Source organism: Sinohyriopsis cumingii, unplaced genomic scaffold, assembly GCF_028554795.1.
Source record: "Sinohyriopsis cumingii isolate HCF-2022 unplaced genomic scaffold, ASM2855479v2 utg000426l, whole genome shotgun sequence".
Classification (NCBI taxonomy): domain Eukaryota; kingdom Metazoa; phylum Mollusca; class Bivalvia; order Unionida; family Unionidae; genus Sinohyriopsis; species Sinohyriopsis cumingii.
Window position 1 is genome coordinate 4,185,898 of NW_028315897.1, and position 26,259 is coordinate 4,212,156.

Here is a 26,259-nt window from a genome sequence, read left to right on the forward strand (position 1 = left end):
TTACCGTTTGACATACTGACCTAGATTATATCCAAGTCAGTCACAAACTATGTGCATTAAAATAAATAGCATTGCAAGGGCAATCGCCTTTGTAGGCTGTTTACTTGTTGGTTAATTGTGTGTGTGTGTGTGTGTGTGTGTGTGTGTGTTTTAACGCAGTTAAGAACGTACGTGTATTCACACATGGGCTCGTATCTTTGCTTGCGATTTCTTTACAAATCATACATGTACTATATAATCCTACAAGGGTTGACACTTCTGTCTCCTCTCGAGCGGCCTATGTAACAATTAACGCTGATGTTTGAAGCTACACTTTCCGTAGCGTAAAATTTAGATTTGGTCTTAGGTCCTGACGGAACTGGCCGAACGATGTTCCGATCGAGAGATGGTTACCGATGGACTATTAGTGAGGTACCCAGACTGTCCACTGCTGTTTATTACGATAGTCGGGATAGGCGGGTGGTTGCCATAAAACATTATTGTCATGTGACAGAGCAAAATGGCGGATCATGGAGACCTGGTAGTGTGATAGCTATTGAAAATTGCCAAATGTTATTTCTCTAATTCCAGGATTTTATAACAGTCAGACACCACAACCGATTTGCATAAACACTGTTCTGAAAGCAAACAAGTGATAACAAAAATTATTATAGGTCGTATTTGGGAGAAGAAAAAAAAATCTCTTGTGAGTCGGCCTGGAGGCACCCTCTTGAGTGTTCACTTATGTGAAATTGTCATATTTAACGCAAATCGGATTGAACATTCTGATTATACGGTAAATATTACTGTGGAATGTGACATGACACAGTAAACTAACCGTTACTCTTTAATGTTTGTGAAATAGGTAATACAAGTCGTAGTTAGTCGAAAATTGGTTCTGAACACACGCCATCACAGGGGCTCGTATCGTTGCTTACAATTGATCTGTCATACATGTACTATATATTGTGCTCCACATACAAAAATCTTAAATTCGTCGTTGTTAATTCGTGTAGGTAATGGAAGTTGGTGATAGTAAAGGTCTGTTCTCTCTCTCTCTCTCACACACACACACACGCACAGTGGATGATTTCATTTCAGAATTAAGTTGAAAGTATACATATAGTAGAAATAAAACATATATGAAGTGATTTATGTTTTGAATAATTAGACAACACAATTTTTTTGGCTAAATTCCTAATTGCTTTCATAAAGGAATAGTGTTATGGAACTTTTAATTAATTGTATTATTATTATTATTTTGTTATACAGTTTACCAGATATGAGTAGTTAAGGTGTTGCTTTGTCTTCCCATATGTGGGCATGATAGAGGTGTCTTTTTTAATTTAATTTTGTCTTAAGCTACAAACAAGTAAAAGACAATGCCTTTTCCAAAAATTTTTAAATTCTGAATTATGGGTGGAATAATGAATCATAAACTTATACATCATGTGAGAGTTTCTGTGTTCTGATGTGGAAATACATTTTGGTTGTAGTTCAGATAACAAAATATTATATAGGTAAGTAGTATGATGATTGTTTGTCCTGTACTTGACACAGGTTGAAAATTTTCACTTCTATAAGTTTATATTACTTGATATAACTTTGCTGTTATAAGGAAGGAAAAAATTAAGTATGTGTATTTAATATCATGATAGTTCTTACTTTTTTGTCTTTATTTTTTGGTCTTGTCCTATTAGTAGAGGAAATAATTATCATGACATAAAAAGCAAATGTACTTTATACTGCATGCCATAATATTTACCCAGGTTTAATTTATACATTTATTATTTTGCAGGTAGTGGAACTTTTGCCAAGTTTTCTTACATATACCATAGAACAGATATTAGCCATCATCTGCTGGGAAGAGCCATGAACAAGAATCCAATCACAATGATATGGAAGTTGGTATCTTGTATATATTAGGAGAACGTATCTGAAATAAAGTGTAAAATCTCTCAAGCTGACAAAAATTTTCCAGCAACATGATTAATTACATCTCTTTCATGGTCATATTTTATCATTTTTGTCAGGAATTAAACAAACGTCAGGACCAAAATGGAGTCAGGAGATAATTATGATAATCAGACTGATAAATATAAATACTTGACTTCTATAGTTACTATTAAATTCACATTAAGTATTTATCATAAAATCAGACTGATAAATATAAATACTTGATTTGTATTGTTACTGTTAGATTCAAATTAAGTATTTATCATATAATCAGACTGATAAATATAAATACTTGATTTGTATAGTTACTATTAGATTCAAATTAAGTATTTATAATTGTGACAATTCAGTATAAAATCTTCACATACCAGCTATATTTTGCCAAGTATAGTTTCAACCAAATTAAACTTGTATATGTACTTGTCTCAAGAGAAAGCCAAAATATTATTCTTGCTTTTTCACAATTGCAAGTAGATTTTGTTCTGTCTGTTTTCTCTGATATTATCATTTTCTGTTATTATACCAGTTTTATTTGAGCAAATTACAATTTTCCTTACATATATAGCATTGTATCAATCTTCCATCTGGTTGACAAGCTGTCTTCCTCAAACTCTCCTACAAGTACCAGTATTAATTCAAATTACTAAACAAAGCTTTTACATTGATATTGCATTAATTATGATATTGCATGAACATTGATATTACATTAACAATGATACTGCATTAACATTGATATTACATTTACATTGATATTGCATTAACATTGATATTGCATTAACATTGATATTACATTAACATTGATAGTACATTAACATTGATATTGCATTAATATTGATATTACATTAACATTGATACTGCATTAACATTGATATTACATTAACATTGATATTGCATTAACATTGATATTACATTAACATTGATATTGCATTAATATTGATATTGCATTAACATTGATATTACATTAACATTGATATTGCATTTACATTGATATTACATTAATATTGATATTACATTAACATTGATACTGCATTAACATTGATATTGCATTAATATTGATATTACATTAACATTGATATTGCATTAACATTGATATTACATTTACATTGATATTGCATTAACATTGATACTGCATTAACATTGATATTACATTTACATTGATATTGCATTAACATTGATATTACATTAACATTGATATTACATTAACATTGATATTGCTGTGCAAAATAAGTTGTTCATATACATTATATTTAGTTTCATAAGTCACCAATTATTCAATTCAATTTGTCTGTTAAAACTATTAAAAAAAAATAGTAATGTTCTCAGCCTATTTCACTGGACAATATTTACAGCCTTCCTCCACCCAAAAAAATGATCTACTTGAAAAACTCTGAGCAGAAATAACATTGTTCTTGCCGGCAGATTAAAATTGCAACTGTGACCCCCCCCTCCCCCAATGTGTTTGTGTGTGTGATGTTTGTATGTATTATTTCTTTCTATATATTGATATAGACTATAGGGAAACAGCCATAAATTAAGAAATAAGGGATTGGAAGTGAATGTTAAAAAATCTAAAATATATTGTAAATTGTTGCATATTCCAGTCCCAAAGTTGGTTTGTGGATTCATCAAAGCCAGATATGCAATTTAACTTTTGGGATTTCACTTCACATACTTGGGTCATACTTCAGGGTATTGCATGTGGGAAGGGCTGCCCCTGTTTACCAGTAGTTGTGGACATGACGGGACATTTATAGGAATACACAGTGTACCTCAGGTTATAGGTTGGGGTGGGAAATTCAAACTTCTGAAAATATTTCCCATATTTGGCTATCATCAATCATTATATATATATATATATATATATATATATATATATATATATATATATATGACATCATCAGGGCAAAATAATAAAACGACATACAATCGTTTGGGGGGGGGTAACCCCTGGGTACCAATTTGGAGTCTGACAAGATTTCCAGCTAAGAACTAATTTTTTGAAAACATGAAAAATTGCAGCAGCACATGGGGATTTGTTGTTTAGTTTTACACCAACATATTATAATTATTGTTATTATTTATTATTATTAATAATATTATTATTATTATTGCTGTTGTTATTATTAGTATCATTGCTATTATTATTGTTTTAATGTTGATATTTGTATTATTATTATTATTATTATTATTTCAGTTTCCAGACCAAAGTAGGGTTTATACATGTTAGACATATTTTGAAAAATTGGCAATGAATGACTTTGTGCAAATGGAGGGTGGAGTACTTAAGACTGGAGTTAACCAATTACAGGAAGAATGTGGACAGTGCATACATAATGAAACAGGTATGGTAAAATCATGTGACTCATACCAACATCTTTTATGTCTATCACTTCCCAACAGCACCTGCTCTTCTCCACTCTCACACTGGTGACTCTTCTCTTGTATCATATTCTGATTTTGGTATTGTGTAAGTTTCCCCAGTACCATGGCTTGATACAGTGTATGTGTACCTCTGTGTGTGTATATATATATATATATATATATATATATATATATATATATATATATATATATATATTAGAACATCAAGATGATGACCCTCTTCTTGGGGAGGGTGGTAACCCCTGGGTACCAATTTGGAGTCTGATAAGATTTCCAGCTAAGAACTAATTTTTTGAAAATATTAAAAATTGCAGAAGCACATGGGGATTTGTTGTTTTGTTTTACACCAATATATTATAATTATTATTATTAGTATTATTGCTGTTGTTGTTATTGTTATTATTATTATTATTATTATTATTTCAGTTTCCAGACCAAAGTAGGTTTTATAAATGTCAGACACATTTTGATAAATTGGCAATGAATGATTTTATGCAAATGGAGGGTGGAGTACTTCAGACTGGAGTTAACCAATCACAGGAAGAATGTGGACAGTGTATACATAATAAAACAGGTATTGTAAAATCAGGTGACTCCCCGGCTGTACTTTTTCCATCGTATACTCTGGAAAAGGATGGAATACGATGGAAAAACATGGAAAACCCTGGAAAACGATGGAAAAATGAAATATTCTGCAGAATTTAGCATGGAAAGCCTGGACATTGTGCATGGAAAATGCTGGACATGCCTGGAAAATGCTGGACATTTTGGACTTTGAAATTTTTCAGCATGGAAAACCCTGGAAAACGATGGACATTTTGGACTTTGATTTTTTTCAGCATGGAAAACCCTGGAAAATGATGGACATTTTGGACTCTGAATTTTTTTCAGCATGGAAAACCCTGGAAAAGCATGGACAGTTTAGACTTAGAATTTTTTGGATAAATTTCAGCATGGAAAACCCTGGAAAAGGATGGACAGTTTGGACTTAGAATTTTTGGGATAAATTTCAGCATGGAAAACCCTGGAAAAGAACTTAGTCAATTTTCAAGATTGGTACAGAGAATTATTTTGAATTACCTAAAGAAAGAGCAATCATGACTAAACTATGCTGTAACACAGATTTTTGAACTTGAAACTAAACTATTATTTCAAACCTATGATAAATATATACTGAGAAATAGAGGACACAAGTCAAATAAACAAACTAAACCATACACACACACACACACTTGACCCCTGCTTTAAAAAAACAAACTACAAGTGTTGAAGTAGTACATCATTTATTGTATGTACCACATATGTAATTAAATGTTCATTATCAAAAGAACATCACTATACAAAAATGTTGGTGTAACACAAACTATACATGTATGAAAAGATATCCTGAAAAATTTGTTAAATCCTGACCAGAAAATATCTGGTGCATATAAAATCATAAATATGTCCAAATCTGTTCACCACATGAGCTTGACACTACAGTGTATAAGTATGAAATTCTGCTGTGCAGTGGTGAAAGCCATTTTAGTCCTTTTCATGATGATTGGGGAGAACAGTACCATAAATGACATTTCTAATTTCAACAACAATAATAGGTTCTCGAAGACACTTGATCCTATTTTTGATGATGAAAGGAAGTCTTCTTTCTTGTCAGAGCCAACTTCATTCCAAAGAGATGTTTGCTCATAATTATTAGTTATGTACACCTGTACAGCCCCCAGTTTCACACATTTCTTCTTTATCGGAGTACAATTTTTTGCAGATCTCACAATAAAAATTGTATTTGAGATACTCCTTACTGAATTCACATTTTTCCTTCAAATCTTTGACAATTGTCAATCCTGTGTTTGCTGAAGGAAGATGCAACTGAATTAAGTCCAAAAAGTCACATATTTAGCATCTGACAAATTATGTCTTGTTGGCAAAGCCCCAAGGACAATAACATGTTCAGACTTTGTGATTTCACTACAATATATATCTTGTTATGGGGCTATGACATAAAGTGGGGGATCTGTGACATGGGATGGGTAAGACTGAGTTGCTTCATTCACCTGATGATACTCTTCATCGTCTGAACTTGATTAAAACTCTATACTTTCTTCTGAGTCAGATGAAAAACTCATGTCACTGTCACCATATCTAGTTGGTTCATCTGTTGATATTCTCATTATATTTGAAGATTAGTATTACGTACTGTCACCAATTTCATAATATCCAAGACCAACAGAACTGGATTCACCTAGATCAACAACACTGTAATGAGAAATACAAATTTTAGTGAACATGTATAATTCATATTAAAATCTTAACATTCAAACATTATTGTTTTGTTGTGGGAATTGAATATGTACAGTTAATATTACACTGTTACAGTAGTTTAGTTTGACAAATCCAATGTTAATGCATGCATCATTTAAACATGGGTAATGCAAATATGATACACAATGAATGCATGTAAATGACAAGTAATTTATACACAATAATATACTCAATCATACAAAGTACATGTGATACAACATACACTTCATAAATGTATGTGATGTTTTCAGAAAAACAACTCAAGTTTCATAACGTTTTAGGGCATTATAAGAAAAATGAAAGTAAAAATTATATTTAACATTTTAAATAATTAAAAACTGAAGTATGACAATGCATAACAATAAATTATTATATCTTGTTCTGCAAGAATCAATACTGATCAGATATTTCCTGGAATTTCTGTAATTGGCTGATTTGGTTAAATATGGTGTACATTGTGCATATATTGTGTATGGTGTGTTGGATAACCCATACAGAGTGAATGTTCTGTTCAAACACGTACATTGAATATTCTGTTTGTAAATACTGAATGATTTCACCATATACTCAGAATTTGTTGAACTCTGAAAATTCCACTTAGTGTTGTACAGTGAAATTTGTTTATTCCTTAAATTATTGATATGGTAACGAAACTGTTTAAGATATGAGCCATGTTAAGCTGTGAATGTACTAGGTAAGAACAAATGTATAAAGAATAATGCTTATCTTCATACAAATAAACATTGTTGTGGGAGACAGCTGCAGACATTATTTAAAATGTAAAAAAACTCTCTATTACTCCTGGAATTATCATTGTTTTCTCTTCCTCCAGTACATGGTGCTTTTAGGAATGGACTTTGTGGAATTAACTTCAAGCCGCTTATATATTTTGTCCTGAACACCAGTACCTGTAATACACAAACAGCATTAAAATGTTTACAGACTGTACAGTCAGACTGATTAAAACATTAACATATCGTTCAAAAATCATCTTCATGGTAAAACTTGTGTACATTTTAATCTTGCTAAGATTAATGTGAAATTTTTCAAAATTTCTTTTTCCAGGACTTAAGTTACTTAAGTTATGATTTTACTTATATATGTAGCAGTCTGAAAATTTAGCAGTAACCTAAAGACCTTTTCGGACAAGATCTATAAATACTCAAGAAATTCACAACTTTATCATAATACCAGAACAAACCCTGTTTGGGCTTACATGTATCACTGGAGTTAACATTTCCAAGACTGACAATTACAAGGTTATGGCTGTTAAAATAAAATTCCACAAATTAGGTTGCTTTGAAAGTTATATATACATATATATTGAAAAACAAAAATACCTACTCTAATTTTAAAACTGGTGCAAAAGGAAACTTGTTTTTGACCTTGTATATCTTTTCACATTTATTTAAATACTTGCTTACAATTTAATTATCAGTCATACATATATAGTGTTGGGCGGTTAATCATATAGTCAGTTTATACTTGGGCAAACGAGATAAAGTCGAGACTCCGTTTATTTCATACTCACCTATAATATTTGGGTGTCCAATTTGTGTTGTCTTTCCATTTGTGTTCCACACCTCGACACGATATTGCCTCTTGGTCGTAAACTTTGTCTTCTAAAACCACTTTACTGTAAACCAATCATTCCCCAACATATCCAAATCACGGCGTTGGTATCCGATGTATAGATATTAACTCTTTAGATAAATCATAAATCAAAAGAGAACAAAATGTCTGATTTTTCTGTCAAGTATTCGCCTTCACGTATCGGAGTCACGTTTTTGTCACGCAGAAGTAGCCGAGGTTGTTCCGTATGATGATGGCTGATGAAGCTGACTATGATGGGATATAAAATTATGTACTTATTTTTTTTAACCAATTACTACATTGAAAAAGCCGGCATATTTCGATTTCATGTGTTAGAACCAAATTTTCTGTAAAAAAAAAAAAAAAAAAAAAAAAAATAAAAACCGTTTCTGTAAATTTTGGTTCCAAATTTGGCACCGTAAAACGCTTTGGATAACCAGTCTAGAATTTGGGCGCAATTTTCGATTGGAGTGTCATTGAAATTGTAAAATATAAAATATCCCAGGATTTTAAGATGACCACTGAACCAGAAATATCACTGGTTATATGGGTGAATGAGGCATAATCTGTATGGCTGATGTACACTCGCCACGAAAAGAAATGAAGGAATATCGCACGGGAGAGAAAGTGATGGCGGTTTGTCGTGGATTCAAGGGATACCATGAGTGTATTATTGCGAAAATAGCAGGTAAGTCATTACTCAGTCCAGTTGTAGCAAAATTATTTGCACGGCCGCCAAGTACCTTAGCTGCGAAAGACTTAACGTGACGTAAATTTACGGAAAGCTATTACGAAATATATCCTATGGAACAATTTCTTTTTTTATGCTGTTTGAAGACTGATAAATTAAACGTCAAACTTGTAAGGATATTGAAAGGTATGTGTTATGTTTTAAGCTTTGTTTACATAACTGGCAACATTTTTTACTTATCCTAATGCACAATGACCAGTCATCTCGTGTCTGTCTTTCAAAAAAGTTGGTACGTGCCGGCCTTGCGAATATATATTTCCAAATTGTAAATTTCACTTTAAATTTTATTCACCCTTGATATTATTAATGATCTGACTGGTATTTGTATTTTTTACATTTTCGTTATTATTTTCCAGACAGTGTGCTATTTGTAGCAATAAGTTATATTTGTTTTAATTAATTTTAGACTGTGACTCGGAAATATACCGGTAGATCTCTTTTCCAATTAATCTTCAATTCAGATTATGGCTTGTTTCTGTCTATCCAATTTATATTCAGCCATTTCAGTAATATTTAATAGTAACTTATTGTATAATTAATAAGAATGTACAGTTGTAAACTGTTGGAAATGATTATCAATTTTCCTCACCAAAAATACTTGTTTAGTTTGTGTCCTTTAATTTCAGAAAAAAGTGGCAAGGCACAGTTATGTAAACAACTTGATGGCGACAGCTTCATTGAAATTCTTCGATCTTTTAATTTTGAATTAAGCAAGCGAGAGGTAATACCACATTTGTTTCAAATTCAAATGTCTAGAACATTAGCTGTAACCTGGAGTTGTGTATATAGATAAGTAAATATATCAGAAACTTAGTGCATATGAATCATCATGGTGAAAATTTGGATTAAATTTTTTTTCACACCCAGCATGAGGCAGAAATATGTCAGATTTTGGATTTTAACAAAGCTGCTAGATAAATATTCAGAATGCTGTACAGCTCTGTTGAATATATTGGCAAGACACTAACTGGGGCAAGAGCCAATAATAAGCACACACAAGGCCACCTCTCCAAAACCAGTCCAGAATTCAAATAATTTATGGTATATTTTAAATTATTAACCATGCATTTTAAACTTTGTTAACCTATGACAAAATATATGCCAAATTGTAACAAAATTTTTTTATGAACTAAGGCTGGAACATTATTATGAAATTTAAATGTATCCACAACTACTACTTGAAACATTATAGTGTAGACAGGCAATATTCAAATGGACAATGTAAATCTACTTTCAGTTTAAATGGTATAATCACAACTGCATGTATATGGTAGCCAGTTTGTGTGTGCGTGATTCAGATGTTTAGTAACGTAGCTTTAACAAATGTTTAGTCACATCGCTACGATGTCTGCAGTGTGGCAATTTATAGTGATGTCTAGCACTGGGATATCATGCCACAGACGTGTAGCATAATGTCTTCTACCCAGTCACATTATCTTGACACCAGGTTGACCAGTCCTAACACTAACCTTTTAACCGTTTACCTTATAGAGCATAATTACAAAGTGCAGCATGCTATAAATAGAGCACCTGTTACCTATACGACTCCATACGCATAGGCCTGCCTGTTAACTGTTCAGCATTGTAGTGTATTTTATGTTAAACAGCAATTGTAACCATTTTACATTTTTGGTACACATCTATTATGTGTGGAAAAATTTAAGATTAAAAGTCTGATTGTTATAGCTGCGTAAATTTTTTTCACTGAAGAATTTTTTACGTGCCTTTAAAATCTTGAGAGGACTCATTCACCGTCATGTCAGTGAGGCCGCGTGACCAATCGTAGCTGCCATTTCTCATACTTGAAATTTACAATTTGTCGTCTGCATCTACATCACTAAGTCATCTGAATTTGATAATTTATGAAAACTAATTGCTGCCTGCAACAATATCAGAGCCTTTACCTAAGTTATTGAATCTTTCGTAGTTCTGATTCTAATCGTGAAAACTTCCTAAGTACTGAATGAAATCCGCGACCTCCATTTTGGAGAGTGGAGATTATGACCCAGTTACTTTAAATAGCAGATATCGACCAGGGCATAAACAGTGACCACGTGATCCGATGTAATTGTCATTCACAGAAATGAATGTAGTATCTAAATGGGGGTTTTCCCTGAAGGTGGCGCTATGAAAACCAGCTTATAATGGCTGATGTTTACAGCAGGCGTCAAAAGGCGCTTCCACGTGAATGGAGAAGAGGCGTCAAAAGACGCTTGCATGAGGTAAAGGGTTAATGCTGAGCACCAGGCAAGGCAGCTAATAGTACCATTTTTTTAATAAGTCTTTGGTATGACTCGGTTAAGGGTTCAAACCTGTGACCTCTCACACCCGTAGCAGGCGCTCTAACCACTTAGACTTAGGCCACAGGAGCAGTTAGGTAGCCAGTTTAATTTGTGATGGAAACCACAGGTTTTTAAGCCTATCAAGTTAGTCATCAAGCCAAGTGCCTCATTACAATTACCAACCTCAGGTATTGTAAAAGTACTGTAATTGCATGAAATGTTTCAGGCATAACTCTCATTCTCTCACTCCCCTCTCTCTCTCTCTCTCTCTCTCTCTCTCTCTCTATATATATATATATGGGATTGAAATAAATTTGAAATCTTGCTTGATTCTATTCATTAATATACAATGATTTGTATTTCAGAAATCATGAAGGAGAAGTATAACATTGGGGAGGTGATGGTGAGATAGAAGCTTTGCGATTTGGTTAAACCATCAAGAGTACCATCACTTCCATAGACTCCATTGGTGACAACAGAAAAATAAGAAATGTGGTGAATGAACTATGAAACAACACGTGTAAAAAAAATATTTTAAATTTTTTTAATTAAAATTGAGATAGAAATTAACGTGAATTTCTGTTATTTTGTTGTTAAGATTGCTTCAGAATAAATTCAAACTATAACTAGAGTAAGAGAACATATTTTTAGAAACTTGGATGATGTTAAGGAGCCAGTAATCTGGATTTTATGACACAACAGCAGAAGTGTAGCGATATTTGTGACAACTTAAGCCATGTTGTCTACTGAATACTAGTGCACAACCTATTAAGCTACGAGTGACAAGTATAGTTTTTAATTTTTGTTTCCTTGTTTAAAAGTTACTAAACATCACAGTCAATACAAGGAGTTGGTTGGGGTAATTTGGATCATGTTCTTCATGAAATTATCATCAAATAAAAGTTGTATCACTGTTAAAAATCTCGTTTTCATAAAATATTTCAACAATTTTCAGCTAAATTTTAGTGTTGTCCAGGGTTTTCCAGCCTACCCTGGATAAAGACTGGAATATTAGTCCAAATGCTCCAGCATTTTCCATGCTAGAATTGTCCAGGGTTTTCCATCGTTTTCCATGCTAGAATTGTCCAGGGTTTTCCAGCCTACCCTGGACATAGCCTGGAATATAGTCCAAATACTCCAGCGTTTTCCATGCTAGAATTTTCCAGCGTTTTCCATGCAAGAATTGTCCAGGGTTTTCCAGCCTACCCTGGACAGAGGCTGGAATATTAGTCCAAATACTCCAGCATTTTCCATGCTAGAATTTTCCAGCGTTTTCCATGCTAGAATTGTCCAGGGTTTTCCAGCCTACCCTGGACATAGGCTGGAATATTAGTCCAAATACTCCAGCGTTTTCCATGCTAGAATTTTCCAGCGTTTTCCATGCTAGAATTGTCCAGGGTTTTCCAGCCTACCCTGGACATAGGCTGGAATATTAGTCCAAATACTCCAGCGTTTTCCATGCTAGAATTTTCCAGCGTTTTCCATGCTAGAATTGTCCAGGGTTTTCCAGCCTACCCTGGACATAGGCTGGAATATTAGTCCAAATACTCCAGCGTTTTCCATGCTAGAATTGTCCTGCGTTTTCCATGCAAGAATTGTTCAGGGTTTTCCAGCCTACCCTGGACAGAGGCTGGAATATTAGTCCAAATACTCCAGCGTTTTCCATGCTAGAATTTTCCAGCGTTTTCCATCGTTTTTCATGGAATATGATGGACATTCTACAGCCGGGTCATACCAGCATCTTTTCTGTCTATCGTTTCCCCACAGCACCTGCTCTTCTCCACTCTCACACTGGTCACTCTTCTCTGGTATCATATTCTGATTTTTGTATTTTGTAAGTTTCCCCAGTACCATGGCTTGATACAGTGTATGTCACTGTGCCACTGTGTGTGTGTGTATATATATATATATATATATATATATATATATATATATATATATATATATATATTAGAACATCAATATGATGACCCTCTTAAACCTAATTTAAGAAATCCACCCAGTGAATATGGGGAGACAGATATACCAAAAAATAAACAATAGACAGAGGTTGATTGGCAGGGGTGGATGTTTGGGCTGTCTATGACATTTATTGTAGTAGTTAAACCAATCAGAGTCCTACATTTAATTTCCACTTCTGAAACATTTGTGGCTGGAATGAATCTCTGTATGTTTATTTGTCATTAATAAACATTGGTTCTTGTAACTCATTAGGGTGGTAGTATCAAGGTCACTAGACAAGGGTAAACATTTGTCTTGACCATTCCTTAACTCCTGATAGATATTGGAATGAATGATTAATATATGACATGTTTCATGGCACTTTGGTTTTAGTAGCATGATGATCACTAGACATGGTAATTAATTTGTTGTTTCCTCCCTAGCTAGCTGACCCCATGAGATATTGAAATGAATCATTCTGTTTATATTGGTAGTACATGTATGATCAAGGTCAGGGTCACTCAACGAGTGGTCATGCACTTTCAGATGCAACATGTTTGAAACATTCAGAGTTGAATAAAGTCAAATGGTGATGCATTCATGTCATTGGAATATATCTCGTAGTTTAATATACTGTTTTGGAGATTCATGGGTTTTAAGTACATGTATTTTATTTCCAGATACTGTAAATTCATACAATAATACTTAATACTAATAATAGTTGTTTGCTGACTGTTGAGTCTTAAATGGAATTCAACCATCACTGACTATAGACCATTCATGCCAGTGGTATTACAGATACTTAATCTCATAAAATTCCATATTGGGGACTTTTTTCTAACAATATGTATTATAGTGTTGGCTTAAATATGTGCATATTTATGCTTTAATAGTATCCACTGACTTTATAATTAGTAAAAGCATTAACAGGTTTTCATGTTAATGACTCATATTGTACAATACTGTATTAGGACACAGACAAACACTGCAACAGTTATCAACACCCTATAGTGAGTACACCACCATATAGTGAGTATGACATATAGTGTGTACAACACCATATAGTGAGTACAACACCATTTATATGGAAGAATTGTGAACCAGTCTAGAAATGGGTGAACATAAAGTAGGGTATATACGGGCTTGGTGGTCCTTAATTGGTTAATAATGGAAAGTAAAATTTTAGTAAAAATATCTTTTGAGAGCTTATCCTATCTTTAATTTTTTAAAAATATAGAAAAAATTATATTGATGAAATTTTAGTATTTGTACAGACTTGACTTAGGAGCACTCCGTAATGAAAGTAACACCTGATTCATTTGGTGCAGAATGGATAACATGTTTTATGCACATGTAGACAAAAAAAAATGCAGTGGCTCATATGATCTCCACATAGAAGCTTGCACCAAGGATAATTGTGCATGGAGAAATATCAGTCTGATCATATGCACACAGAAATGTTAAGTTATTGAATGTTGAATATCATGGTGTTTCCATATGTTTACTATGGGAGTTGAATTAGTACCATGAGTCCTATATGGGACCTATAACATGATAGGAGCCTGTTGTTTTCATGGTTACCACACGGACCCAGGGTATTGTTTGGGTATCTTTTGGATATGACAATCACAATGGAGTCTTTTTTCATGGTTAACATGTGATTTTACATAAAAATCTATACAAAATACAGATGGGAAGAAAAAGAGAATAGTATGGCCCAATTGCAGAATTTCATATGTTGGTGCCCACATATTGCCTGATATAGTTAAATACCATTTAACATATGCAACAATTCACACAAAGGGGATGGGGGAGATGTTTTAAATGTGAGCCACTTGTGTCACAATCATTTACGTATCAATACTGATCATTTAACTTTAGAGACACATTCAGTAAATCAAAGCAGAGAGCATTGTAAAAAGCAAGGACTGTGCACAAAACTGCACATTTCACATTGCCTCAACCTGTAGAAATGTTCTAAAGCACACATTAATTTGCCTTTGCTATAATTCTTTTCTTCTTGCTATTTCTCATAGAATTTGTAAAGAAATGCCCTTTTCTGTGATTTTTCTTTTGTATACTGCACTTGCTTTAAACATTTTTCTCCGAGATGTATATCTTGCTTGTTTTTCAGATATTGTGCCACAGAACTGCAAACTGAAATCAGACAGCTGCTAGATTAACACAGCTTAGCTTCACCAGAGATTCTGCAGGTCCATGGTTACAGTCATGGACAGCATGATGATCCTTACCATGGAAGTTTCCTTAATGGTTATATTCTTTGGTAAGCTGTGTTTTATCCTTTGTTTCACTGATTCCTTTTTCTGAGTTGTCTTGTTTAATTTTGTTTTTAACACTGTAGATTTACCTAACTGGTACTCAGTACACATGCATAATGAATACACTCCTCTTTCTCACTGGATATTTTCAGTTTGAAATCACTTTCATGAATCTGTACTAATGTCTGTCCAGCTTGTACCATCTACCTAGCACACATGCATAATGTACACTCCTCTTTCTCGCTGGATATTTTCAGTTTGAAATCACTTTCAAGAATCTGTACTAATGTCTATCCAGCTTGTACCATCTACCTAGCACACATGCATAATGTACACTCCTCTTTCTCACTGGATATTTTCAGTTTGAAATCACTTTCAAGAATCTGTACTAATGTCTATCCAGCTTGTACCATTTACCTAGCACATATGCATAATGTACACTCCTCTCTCTCACTGGATATTTTCAGATTGAAATCACTTTCATGAATCTGTACTAATCTCCATCCAGCTTGTACCATCTACCTAGCACACATGCATAATGTACACTCCTCTTTCTCACTGGATATTTTCAGTTTGAAATCACTTTCATGAATCTGTACTAATGTCTATCCAGCTTGTACCATCTACCTAGCATACATGCATAATGTACACTCCTCTCTCTCACTGGATATTTTCAGATTGAAATCACTTGGCAAGAATCTGTACTAATGTCTATCCAGCTTGTACCGTCTACCTAGCACACATGTAAAATGTACACTCCTCTTTCTCACTGGATATTTTCAGTTTGAAATCACTTGACAAGAATGTACTTCTGTCTATCCAGCTTGTACAACTTTCTATGATTTTGATCCAGATGGCATGTATCAATATGATTTACAGGTACTGTTTTGTTTGTTCCTTCCCTCCTAAGGTCTAGGCTAGCCCGGTAACTAGCAGTGTCTGGATCAGTTGTAATGTTGTGTACCTCTAGATTGTCTGTTTTCTTCAAATGTATAAGCCTTCATATTAGCTATTTAGAAAGGCAACATTGCTCTGCACTTACTCTCAAGTTGTAGTATAGAATCCTTTAGCTGTAAATTAGAGCCTGCTACTTGGTATGCAAAATCAAGGTATATTACCTCCCTTTGTAAGTGAGTGATTACAAGGCATGCTTTGTTTATCAGTTTTTCAATAATTTATGCATTTTATTCAGATTTATCTTGAAAAGTAAGTAATTTAACACTGTTTGAAGTGGAAAGTTGCCACAATAAGGATTTGGGTTTTTGTTCTTAACTTGTTGTGAGTTTTGGCTAAATGTAAGTATATATTTATGTATTAGACAACTTGCAATTTAGTTCTGTTACTTAAATTTACCAAGTAGCTTATGCAGTGATAAATGATATCAGTGTATGATTATTGCATCATCATCATCATCATCATCATCTTTATTTCCTTCCATGGAAGATTACATGATATAAGAATAAATCATCTGAATACAATCAATAAATATATAAAAAAAAAAAAAAAAAAAAAAAAAAAAATATTCTATATTGGAATACAAATTCTTACACAATATCAATCAACAAAGTGTTCGTCAACTCATAAGTTGCAAGTTTCAGTACCTTATTTACAGAAGATAGCTGCACACTGCATGACAAAGTATGCTGCATACAGGACGAATAGCTTGGAGTTTTCTTTGTCGATTACTCCTGATGGTAACCTTTTACCTAAAAGATATTGTAGTTGCAGCTCATCTTCTGCATTAAATAACGTAATGTGCAGGCTCAGGGGAAATTTATCAGTAAGGAAATCCCAGAAAGAATTTCGAAAGTTCGACATATAAGGACAACTAACACAACAATGAAGTATCAAGTCTGTATAAACATTCCCACATCTAATACACATATCAAGCTGTGTTTGTGGAACAGCAGCCCATAGTTTAGCTACATATGTAAATACCTTAGTGTGTTGTCTAGTTTTAGCCGACTGCCACACTGAGGCAGGTCGTAAGTATTCGTGTATCGAAGAGAATCTATCAAAATCTGCTTGATTAGACATACAAACTCTCCAGAGGCTATTTTCAAGACCAACAATTTTTGACCTTACAATTTCTTTCCAATTATGTTTATCTGGAATTTCAGAATGATGTAAATAATCAGTTAGATACCCGAGCAAGTCAAACTTCTTTGAGGTATAATATAAATTTGAAATTAACCCGCAGCTTGACATGCATCCACTCAGAATGAAGTGAAATAACGCAACGTTAAACACACGTTTAGTATGTACATTGTTAGGCATCAAACACAATCTGTGTAAAAACATCAATTTTCTTCTATCAATTTCGGACTGCGCTGATGTCCATCCTAGCATTCCCAGGGCAATGTCTGATCTTGTATGTATTGGAAAACCTTGTAAATGTTTGGCAAAATACCTCAGAGTTTTATCCAATAAAGCGAGGTCACTTTTTGAAATGTTACACCATAATTCACTTCCATAAAACATTGAAGGGAAAATTACCTTTTTAATTACATTTGCAGCAACCAAAGGATTTAAACCATTCGGTTTAATGCCAATACCAAACAGACCGTGAAAAGATTTTTTCCCTTTCTTGCATGCATCGAGTATTGCGTCATGCGACGTCAGCTTTGAGTTAATCCGGTGACCCAGGTGTGTTGCCGAATCGGTGACCGGCAAACATGACGGGCCAAGATACCATTTCATATTGATAAAATTCTTGTATTGGGGTCCGAAAATGATAATGTATGACTTTGTAACACTAAGCTCGAATCGCCACTTATTACTGTAGTCGTATGCTATATCTAACAGCTTTTGTAGATTGCTAGGATATATAGCCAAAAGTGAAATATCATCAGCTAGGGTTGGATTTCCCACAGCTAAGGATCCAATCTTTGCTCCAAATCCACTATTTTCTAACTGTAGCAGCAAGTCATTTATAAATATTGTGTACATCAAGATTGACAAAACACCCCCTTGTCTCACTCCTTGGCCAATTGAGAACCAATCTGAAAATTGCCCATTTACAAGAACTTTACTCTGTAAATTTGTATACATGTTAAAAAATATCAAAAGGGATTTACCCGTAATTCCCAACGTGAATAATTTAAAAAGCAGTCCTTCGTGCCACACGGTATCAAATGCCTTTTTTGTATCAAGAAAAGCAGCAAAAACCCGTGAACCCATGTTTACATTATATTGTACTGATTGCAACAGCACAAAACTCGCTGTTGTGCAGCCTAAACCTTTTTGGTAACCATGTTGTTGTGAACTGGGTATACTAGAATTAGTATCTTTGAGCCAAGTTACCAAACGTTCATGAATAATTTTCTCAAAGGTTTTGTAGATAACAGGCAGTAAAGTAACAGGCCTGTAACTTTCGAGGGAGTTCTTTGATTTTCTGTTACCTTTGTACAGTGGTATTACTAACCCTTTTTTGCAATCTACAGGTATGTAAGATTGATCAATCATCCGAGTAAATAAAATTGTCATACACTCGATGAGGTAGTCGCTGCCATAGATCAAATGTTCATTGCAAATTTGATCATGGCCCGATGCTTTTGATTTCTTTAGACCTTTAATGATTTCTCTTACTTCATTTAAACTGATACTGGTCTGTAAGGCCTCGATTTGGCTTACCTCGTCCTGTAGACCCCGATTTAATTCTCTCTCTATAAATTCATAAAAGTTTCCGTCAAAACTATGGTTTAAATTCGGCGTGTGAATGTCCTCATAGTATCTAGCAAAGCCATTTGCGATGGAATCATCATCACGGACACAAACTCCATCAGTTGATAGTTCCTGACAAAAATTTGTATTGTTCCCTCTCTTAATGTTGATCATTTTCCAAAAGTGTCTTACATCGCATTCATGTGCTTTTTCAATTTCTTCATACACCTCCCCCATATATTTTTCCACAGCCAGTTTTTGAACGTTTCTAAAGTCTCTCTTCTTATCTTTATATTTATATTATAGAAACATGGACTTATCTTGGCATTGCAAAGTTTTCCACATATTTCTCCACCTCCAGCTTACTTCTTTGCTTGGGCCGCAGCAGTTTGCACATGGGCTTTCCATCTCCATCATCAGTGTCAGCATAGTAGAGACTTTGGATAGCTTTTTCAATTTCGTTTCTTGTTGTCCTTATGTAACATACCAAAAGTGGCTTTGTCTTTTGAATTGATGCACATTTTTTCCTGTTGTTGTGGGGAACATGACCAGGCTTAAAGAAATGACTCTGTCTGTTCATTACTTCTTTATCCTCTCCCATATTTTTATGCTAAATAGTAGCACCCATTTATTTAAGTTTTCATTAGAATGAAACTTAAGAACTTTTTTGGAGCTTCTATACCTTCTTGTTATGATTTGGGGGTGATGATGATACTTTAAATAATTTTGGAATGTCAGGATCCCTTGATGCTTCATGAAGTTATGTATTTGTCTTAGTTACAGAAGGGCAATGACCTCTTATCATTTTCATCTGTCATGTGGTACACTTACTTGTCTGGTTTGAATGATGGGAATAGGGATGCACTGTACCTTATTTATGTGTGAGTTAGAAAGAAAGAAAAAAATGCAATTTTGAAATTTTTAACTTTTAAAACTTGTCTTATAGCCAGTGAAAGATGAAAATACAAGGTGTCATGTTATTTTAATTTGATACCCTGTGATGTAATACTTGCTGATGTCAGCATGTTTGTGTTTCTTTTGTATAGCATGTATTCCATAGAAAGATAACATGAAGATACAAATGCAGAAAACAATTGTTTGATAACAAGAATAAACCATTAATATGTACAATACAATGCAATTTAGCTATATACAGTGGTATCACATAAAATGCCATTGCACTATAATATTTTCACAAGCATGGCCAATTCTTTCTTACAATTCAGCTCCATTGTCAATGAGTAAAATACATTCTAAAAAATTTAGATCTGTTTATATGACACATGGTATTAATTATGTGGAAAAATTGTGAACCAGTCCAGAATTGGGTGAACAAAAAGTAGAGTATATACGGGTTTGGTGGTCCATAATTGGTTAATAAAGAAAAGTAAAACTTTTATAAAAATATCTTTTTAAGAGCTTATCCTGTCTAATTCTAAAAAAATATAGACAAAATTCTATTGATGCAATTGGTGCAGAATAGATAACATGTGTTTCATGCACATGTAAACTGCAAAATGTTCATATGGTGTTCTCCACACAGATGATTGTACCAAGGATAGTTGTGCATGGAGGAATATAGGTCTCATCATCAGCACCCAGAAATGTTAAGCTTTGAATTTTCAATATCAAGTTGTTTCCATATATTTACTATGGGAGTTGAATTAGTACCACGAGTCCTAAAGAAAACTCCCTTGTTATTGAGTACAATTTCATGACTAGTGTTATACTATGTTTAGGTGGGTGGGTGTGTAAATAAATATATATATATAATTTGTTTCCTTTTATTTATCATGCAGCAGAAATCCAAAAGATGACTATCTGCATTGGAAAAGAAAAAATCATGGATTTCTGGAAAAATGGCAAAAATAAGGAACGTGCTGGAGAACAGCTGCATAGGTTCAGATGAGGAAGATGCAGATGGTGGGCATCCTTCATGTTAATCCAAAATGAAGAAGATCTTTACAAAATTGAAGGAGATATTGAACCAAAAATACATTGACATGTTCAACAATATGCAAGAGGCTCCTGTTAAAAAGAACCTGTGGTGTCATAAAGGTCAAAGAATCCCCTGGTGTCCCAGAAGAATGAAAGTAGATGAAAAGCAATCAGGAGGATGATGATGACAGTGTCAATTTATAGGTCTGCTGAACATTGGGGGTAGGGGGATTTTTCCTTATAGAATTATGCTGTACATTGGGGATTTTCCCTTACAGAATTATGCAGTACATAGGGAATTTTCCATTACATAATTATGCAGTGCATTGGGGATTTCCCCTTACAGAATTATGCTGTACATTAGCCAGTGCATGAAGAAAATGAACTGAACTTGAACTTGTATTCACTATATATGTACAATGGTGATCATCAGAAGACATGACTAATTATTGTATTCACTATGCATGTGCAATGGTGATCATCAGAAGACATGGCTAATTACTGAATTCACAAACTTTTCACTAGAATTGTCCTCTGTTTTGGCAATAAACATTTCCTTCAACTATATTGGCATATATATTACACATTGCTAGTATATTGTAGGTATTAATTAGAGAAGTATTCCTTTATGATGATGGTGTCCAGATCTTATTTTGCAATAAATGTGGTTAGAGCATCCACCTTTGTTGGCAGAGGTCACAGGTTTGAAGCCAGTTTTGTTATACCAAATACATAAAAATGGTATTAGCAGCTGCCTCGCTTGGCACTCAGTGTTAAGAGGTTAATGTTAGGACTGGTCACACTTGCATCAGGATAATATGTCTGGGTTTGACATAATGTCACATGTCTGTGACACAATGCCCCAGTGCTAAGCATCACAGTAAACTGTCACACTGCATACATCATAGCTGAAATTTTTTAAGCTACATTAACGATGTAAAAAACACAAAATACACACACAGACACACAATAAAAGGAAAACTAATGTCTGTTGGAATATAACTGATTTAGAATGCTCATTGAACATTATTGGAATCACTAGATGAAATGGCAAGCAAAGTTGCCTGATTACTACTGTTGACTGCATTTCATGCATCAGTCTTATTCATTATCTTGTGTCCAAGTTCATCTCTAATGACATTACTTAGGGTGTACATGTAAAATATGTTGCCCTTTTAATATGTTGTACTTTCTTTCATGTACTTATACCTCTTTTCTGAATAGTCAAGCTTTGCTGCCATTCCATAGATTTACTTTATGTAATTGACATTAGATTCAAAGATGCAAGTTACCCAATATACAAGTATAGTTTGATACAGACCATATCATTTAAATATTAGTTTTCCACCTTTTGTATAATAGTTGTAGGGAAACGTACATTTCATTACCACCCAAAAATTTGTGAAATGAATTCTCTTTTGTATAAGAAACTTTTTCTTCTTATTGTAAATATTCTCCATGTTGTGATTTGCATTTACATCATGGTTAAGCCAGAGAAGTCACTACAATATTTTTTAGGGGAGGTAACTCTACAAATCATTTGTAAATATTATCACTGTTGTGATATCCATTGGGGTCAGTCTACAGTTGTTATGTACTTCTGAGACAGTGACAGGTGTAAATTGAAGTTCTCTACATGCACAGTGGTCAGAATGTTAACACACATCTGTTAACTTTATGTAATGTAGGTGACACACCTCTGTTACCTTTATGTAATGTGGGTGACACACCTCTGTTACCTTTATGTAATGTGGGTGATACACCTATGCTACCTTTATGTAATGTGGGCAACACACCTCTGTTACCTTTATGTAATGTGGGTGATATACCTATGTTACTTTTATGTAATTTGGGTTACACACCTCTGTTACTTTTATGTAATTTGGGTGACACACCTCTGTTACCTTTTTGTAATTTGGGTGACACACCTCTGTTACCTTTATGTAATGTGGGTGACACACCTCTATTACCTTTATGTAATGTGGGTGAACTTTCTTTGGAAATTGTGCTGGTTAAAAATGTAGATGAATATTGCACACGTGGATACCCCCATGTGCTTGAAAAATCAACCTGAATTAGTTTAAAGTACAGTAACATTGTCAGTTATCAAAAATAGTGAAAATTAATATTTCCAGATTAGACAAAACCACCTTCTGAATGTGCAATGAATGAATTACAAGATATATAAAGAGTAAAAAGGATAAGTTATCATCACTTTTATTTACAACTTACATCTTTAGTCCAGGAACTGAAAATGACCAAGCAAAGCTTGCAGTTTTGTTTTTCGCACTTCTAATAATGGTGGTTTAATGAACACTTAATGGTGGGGTAAAGAACACTTCTAATGGTGGGGTAATTACCTTTAATCATAGGATAATGAACACTTATATTGGCAGGGAAATTAACACTCTCATTGTAGGGTAACAAACAACTATAATGGCAGGGTTATGTACACTTATAATGGTAGGGTAATGAACACTCTTAATGGTGGAGTAATGAACACTTCTAATAGCATGTAATTAATATGTCTAAGGTGTGGTAATGAGCACTTTTAATGGTGGGGTAATTAACACTCTAATTATTGGGTAACAAACACTTCAAATGGCAGAGTGATGGATGCTTCTAATGGTTGGGCAATTAATACTTCTAATGGTGGGGCAGTAATGAACATTTCTAACGGTGGGTTAATGAACACTTTTAATGGTAGGGTAATTAATGGTTTTAATTTTGGGGTAATGAACATGTATAATGGCCTGTACAATCATGATAGATGTTAAATCATCTCACACACCATGATCTTATAGATTGGAAATTGCCATCTACTCAGATGAAGCACCATATATTAATAATAACAATAATAATGATAATAATAATAAATATGATATGTCAAAACAAATATACAAATTGTGTTAATGTTTAAAAAAGGAGATACATTTTGTTCATAAATCTTTAGTAACCCAATGGTACTGGCGTATGTCCTAAGTTCACAATAAATCTGGCAAAAACACATTTCTTCAGATCAAATCAAAATAATGTAACTGGTTGACAATATTTTGGACTGAAAAAGTAGGTTGTACTTTACGATAAAATTTTTAAACATGTTGGTGTGGCCTTTTGGCCACTGAATGTTTTGGAAGCAAACTTATGGCACACATACTGGTCATCTTGTTGTGTATTTGGTTTTTATACATGGTCCTTAAAGAAAATGAATTGTTCCTATTTTAATATCAGTCTAGTACAACTACTTTTAGCTTTCTTCACATAGAATTTGAGATGAATAATTATTTAAATCATTTATTAAAATTACTAAAGTGCTCATTGACTGGATTAACAATATTTCCAGATTATTGTGAATTCATTCAAAGATGTTCTTGATTATTTCACTGTGATACATCAGGACCGTTACTACATTAATACATTCCAAATTAGAATCCATTTGTAACACTATATATCTGAACTTGTAATATAACATTTAGACATATTTGGGATTTAATTCATCATACTCTAATTTGCTCTTTAAGTTTCATTGTATAACATGGAGAATTACATTATTTGTGATTTTACAAAACGTTTTGGTTTTATTTCTTGGTGGTACTTAGTTTAAGACCATGGAGTAGTAACACAGTACATTGGTTTCTTTTGCATAATTGTTGCACAGGATTGAAGGATATGCATAGATTTGGTTGCCTACCTACTTCTAAATTGTCTGCAGGGTCCAAGATCATACATGTAGTATAGTGTGGTTGTCTACCTTGTAGATAAGGTACACAATCAATGTATCATACACATATTATAGTGTGGTTGTCTCCCATGTAGTCAAGGACCAAGGTCATAGTATCAGTCATGTAGTATAGGTGGCGCTCACCAGATAATGTGTACTTTTGAGAGAGTGACATATGTAAGGTGAAGTAGTTCGCATTTAAAACATGCACAATGGAGAGAATGTTTGCATACTTCTATGCTACATTAATGTAATGTGGATGATATTTCTTTTGGATATTGTACTTTTGGAAATTTTACATGATTTAAGCACACTGCTAACTAAAATGACTGCTCCCTTGTGTTAACAAATCAGTCTGAATTAGTCTAAAATACATAGCAGCTATTCAAATAGGGAAAATGAATTTTGCCAGACTAGACAATACCAGCTTCTGAAAGTGCAATGAATGAATTGCCAAATATATAAAATGTAAAAAAAGTTATCAGCTCTTTTTTATACAATTTACCTCTGAAGTTCAGGAAGTGAAAATGACCAAGTAGAGCCAGCACTTTTTTGAAAGGTGCACATTTGAAGTAAGGCCAAGCTGTATACTCTATAACCCATAGTACACCCATCAATCATACACCAAAATAAAGGGAATTAAAGGTTCTTTGCATTATACCTAAGATATACAAGGTATTTTGTAAATAGCCAGTATAACCAGTGAGGAAAGCCAGGGAAATTCTTTTTCTTTAAAATCCTAACCCTATGCAAAATGCGAAACTGTATAGCGCCACCATAGTGTGTTTGTCTACCTTGTAGTCAAGGTCCATGATCCATGTATTTTTCATCATCATACCGGTAGTGTATTGTGGTTGTCTCCCTTGTGGTCAAGGTTCAAGAACAAGGTATTACTCATTAATCTTGAAGCATATTGACTAAGAGAACTAGACAAGCTAACTTCAACATAGCACAGGTAGTAAGGCCTACCTGACTATTGTCATGCCTGAGGGTTGGGTTTACCCTATAACCAAGGCTTTTTATTTTTACTTTTTTAAATTTTTTTAAAGATGTTTACTTGAATGTATTAGTTGAAGGCCTGACCTTGTTATGAAGTAGTAAACATTTTACATTAAAAATCGTTAGTTTTCCAGAACAAATTGTTGTGTCATAAGTCAGGTGACAGTTTTAATCTAAGGAGGTTTTAGTAAACAATTATTGATTCCTTTCTTAAGTTCAGTCTGTGTAATATTTTACTGTTGTGTTCAGATATGATTTCAGAAGAATGTGAAATTATTCATTAGAATTGCAAAACACTTGTTTACTTTTTGGACTAAAACACTACTTTGGAATTATTGTAAATTCATTCAAGGATATTCTTTATTATGTCATTGTAATATATTCAGACCCTTGGTACAACAGCCTATTGAAGACTGCTGGTACATTAACTCACTTAAGATTTTTCAAATTCATTTTCACATTGTATTCTTGGGAAAT

General features: G+C 33.6%; 2 protein-coding genes and 2 long non-coding RNA genes across 5 annotated transcripts in view; 2 read left to right on the plus strand and 2 right to left on the minus strand.

The window, feature by feature from the left end:
- Positions 1-2,648, minus strand: part of LOC149774093 (E3 ubiquitin-protein ligase TRIM33-like) — a 138,039-nt gene extending 135,391 nt beyond the window's left edge. The window contains exon 1 of the mRNA XM_089945825.1: positions 2,493-2,648. The gene's annotated coding sequence lies outside the window, so the exon portion shown is untranslated. The remainder of the gene's footprint in view (positions 1-2,492) is intronic.
- Positions 155-26,259, plus strand: LOC149774095 (uncharacterized). 2 transcript variants are annotated; one of them, XM_089945826.1, is made up of 6 exons: positions 155-520; positions 1,778-1,883; positions 4,130-4,277; positions 4,744-4,891; positions 15,317-15,466; positions 20,924-26,259. In XM_089945826.1, the coding sequence occupies exons 1-3, from the start codon at positions 370-372 to the stop codon at positions 4,185-4,187; spliced, it is 315 nt and encodes a 104-aa protein (XP_089801952.1). In that variant the 5' UTR covers positions 155-369; the 3' UTR covers positions 4,188-4,277; positions 4,744-4,891; positions 15,317-15,466; positions 20,924-26,259. The 2 variants fall into 2 exon arrangements, with proteins under 2 accessions (XP_089801952.1, XP_089801953.1); XM_089945827.1 differs by lacking the exon at positions 155-520 and adding an exon at positions 534-775.
- On the minus strand, positions 5,584-8,284 carry LOC149774096 (uncharacterized). The gene is made up of 3 exons (XR_016417063.1): positions 8,147-8,284; positions 7,415-7,523; positions 5,584-6,570 (listed from the first exon to the last, which is right to left on the minus strand). It is a non-coding gene; the product is annotated as an uncharacterized LOC149774096 (long non-coding RNA).
- Positions 8,632-11,752, plus strand: LOC149774097 (uncharacterized). The gene is made up of 3 exons (XR_016417059.1): positions 8,632-8,896; positions 9,586-9,680; positions 11,607-11,752. It is a non-coding gene; the product is annotated as an uncharacterized LOC149774097 (long non-coding RNA).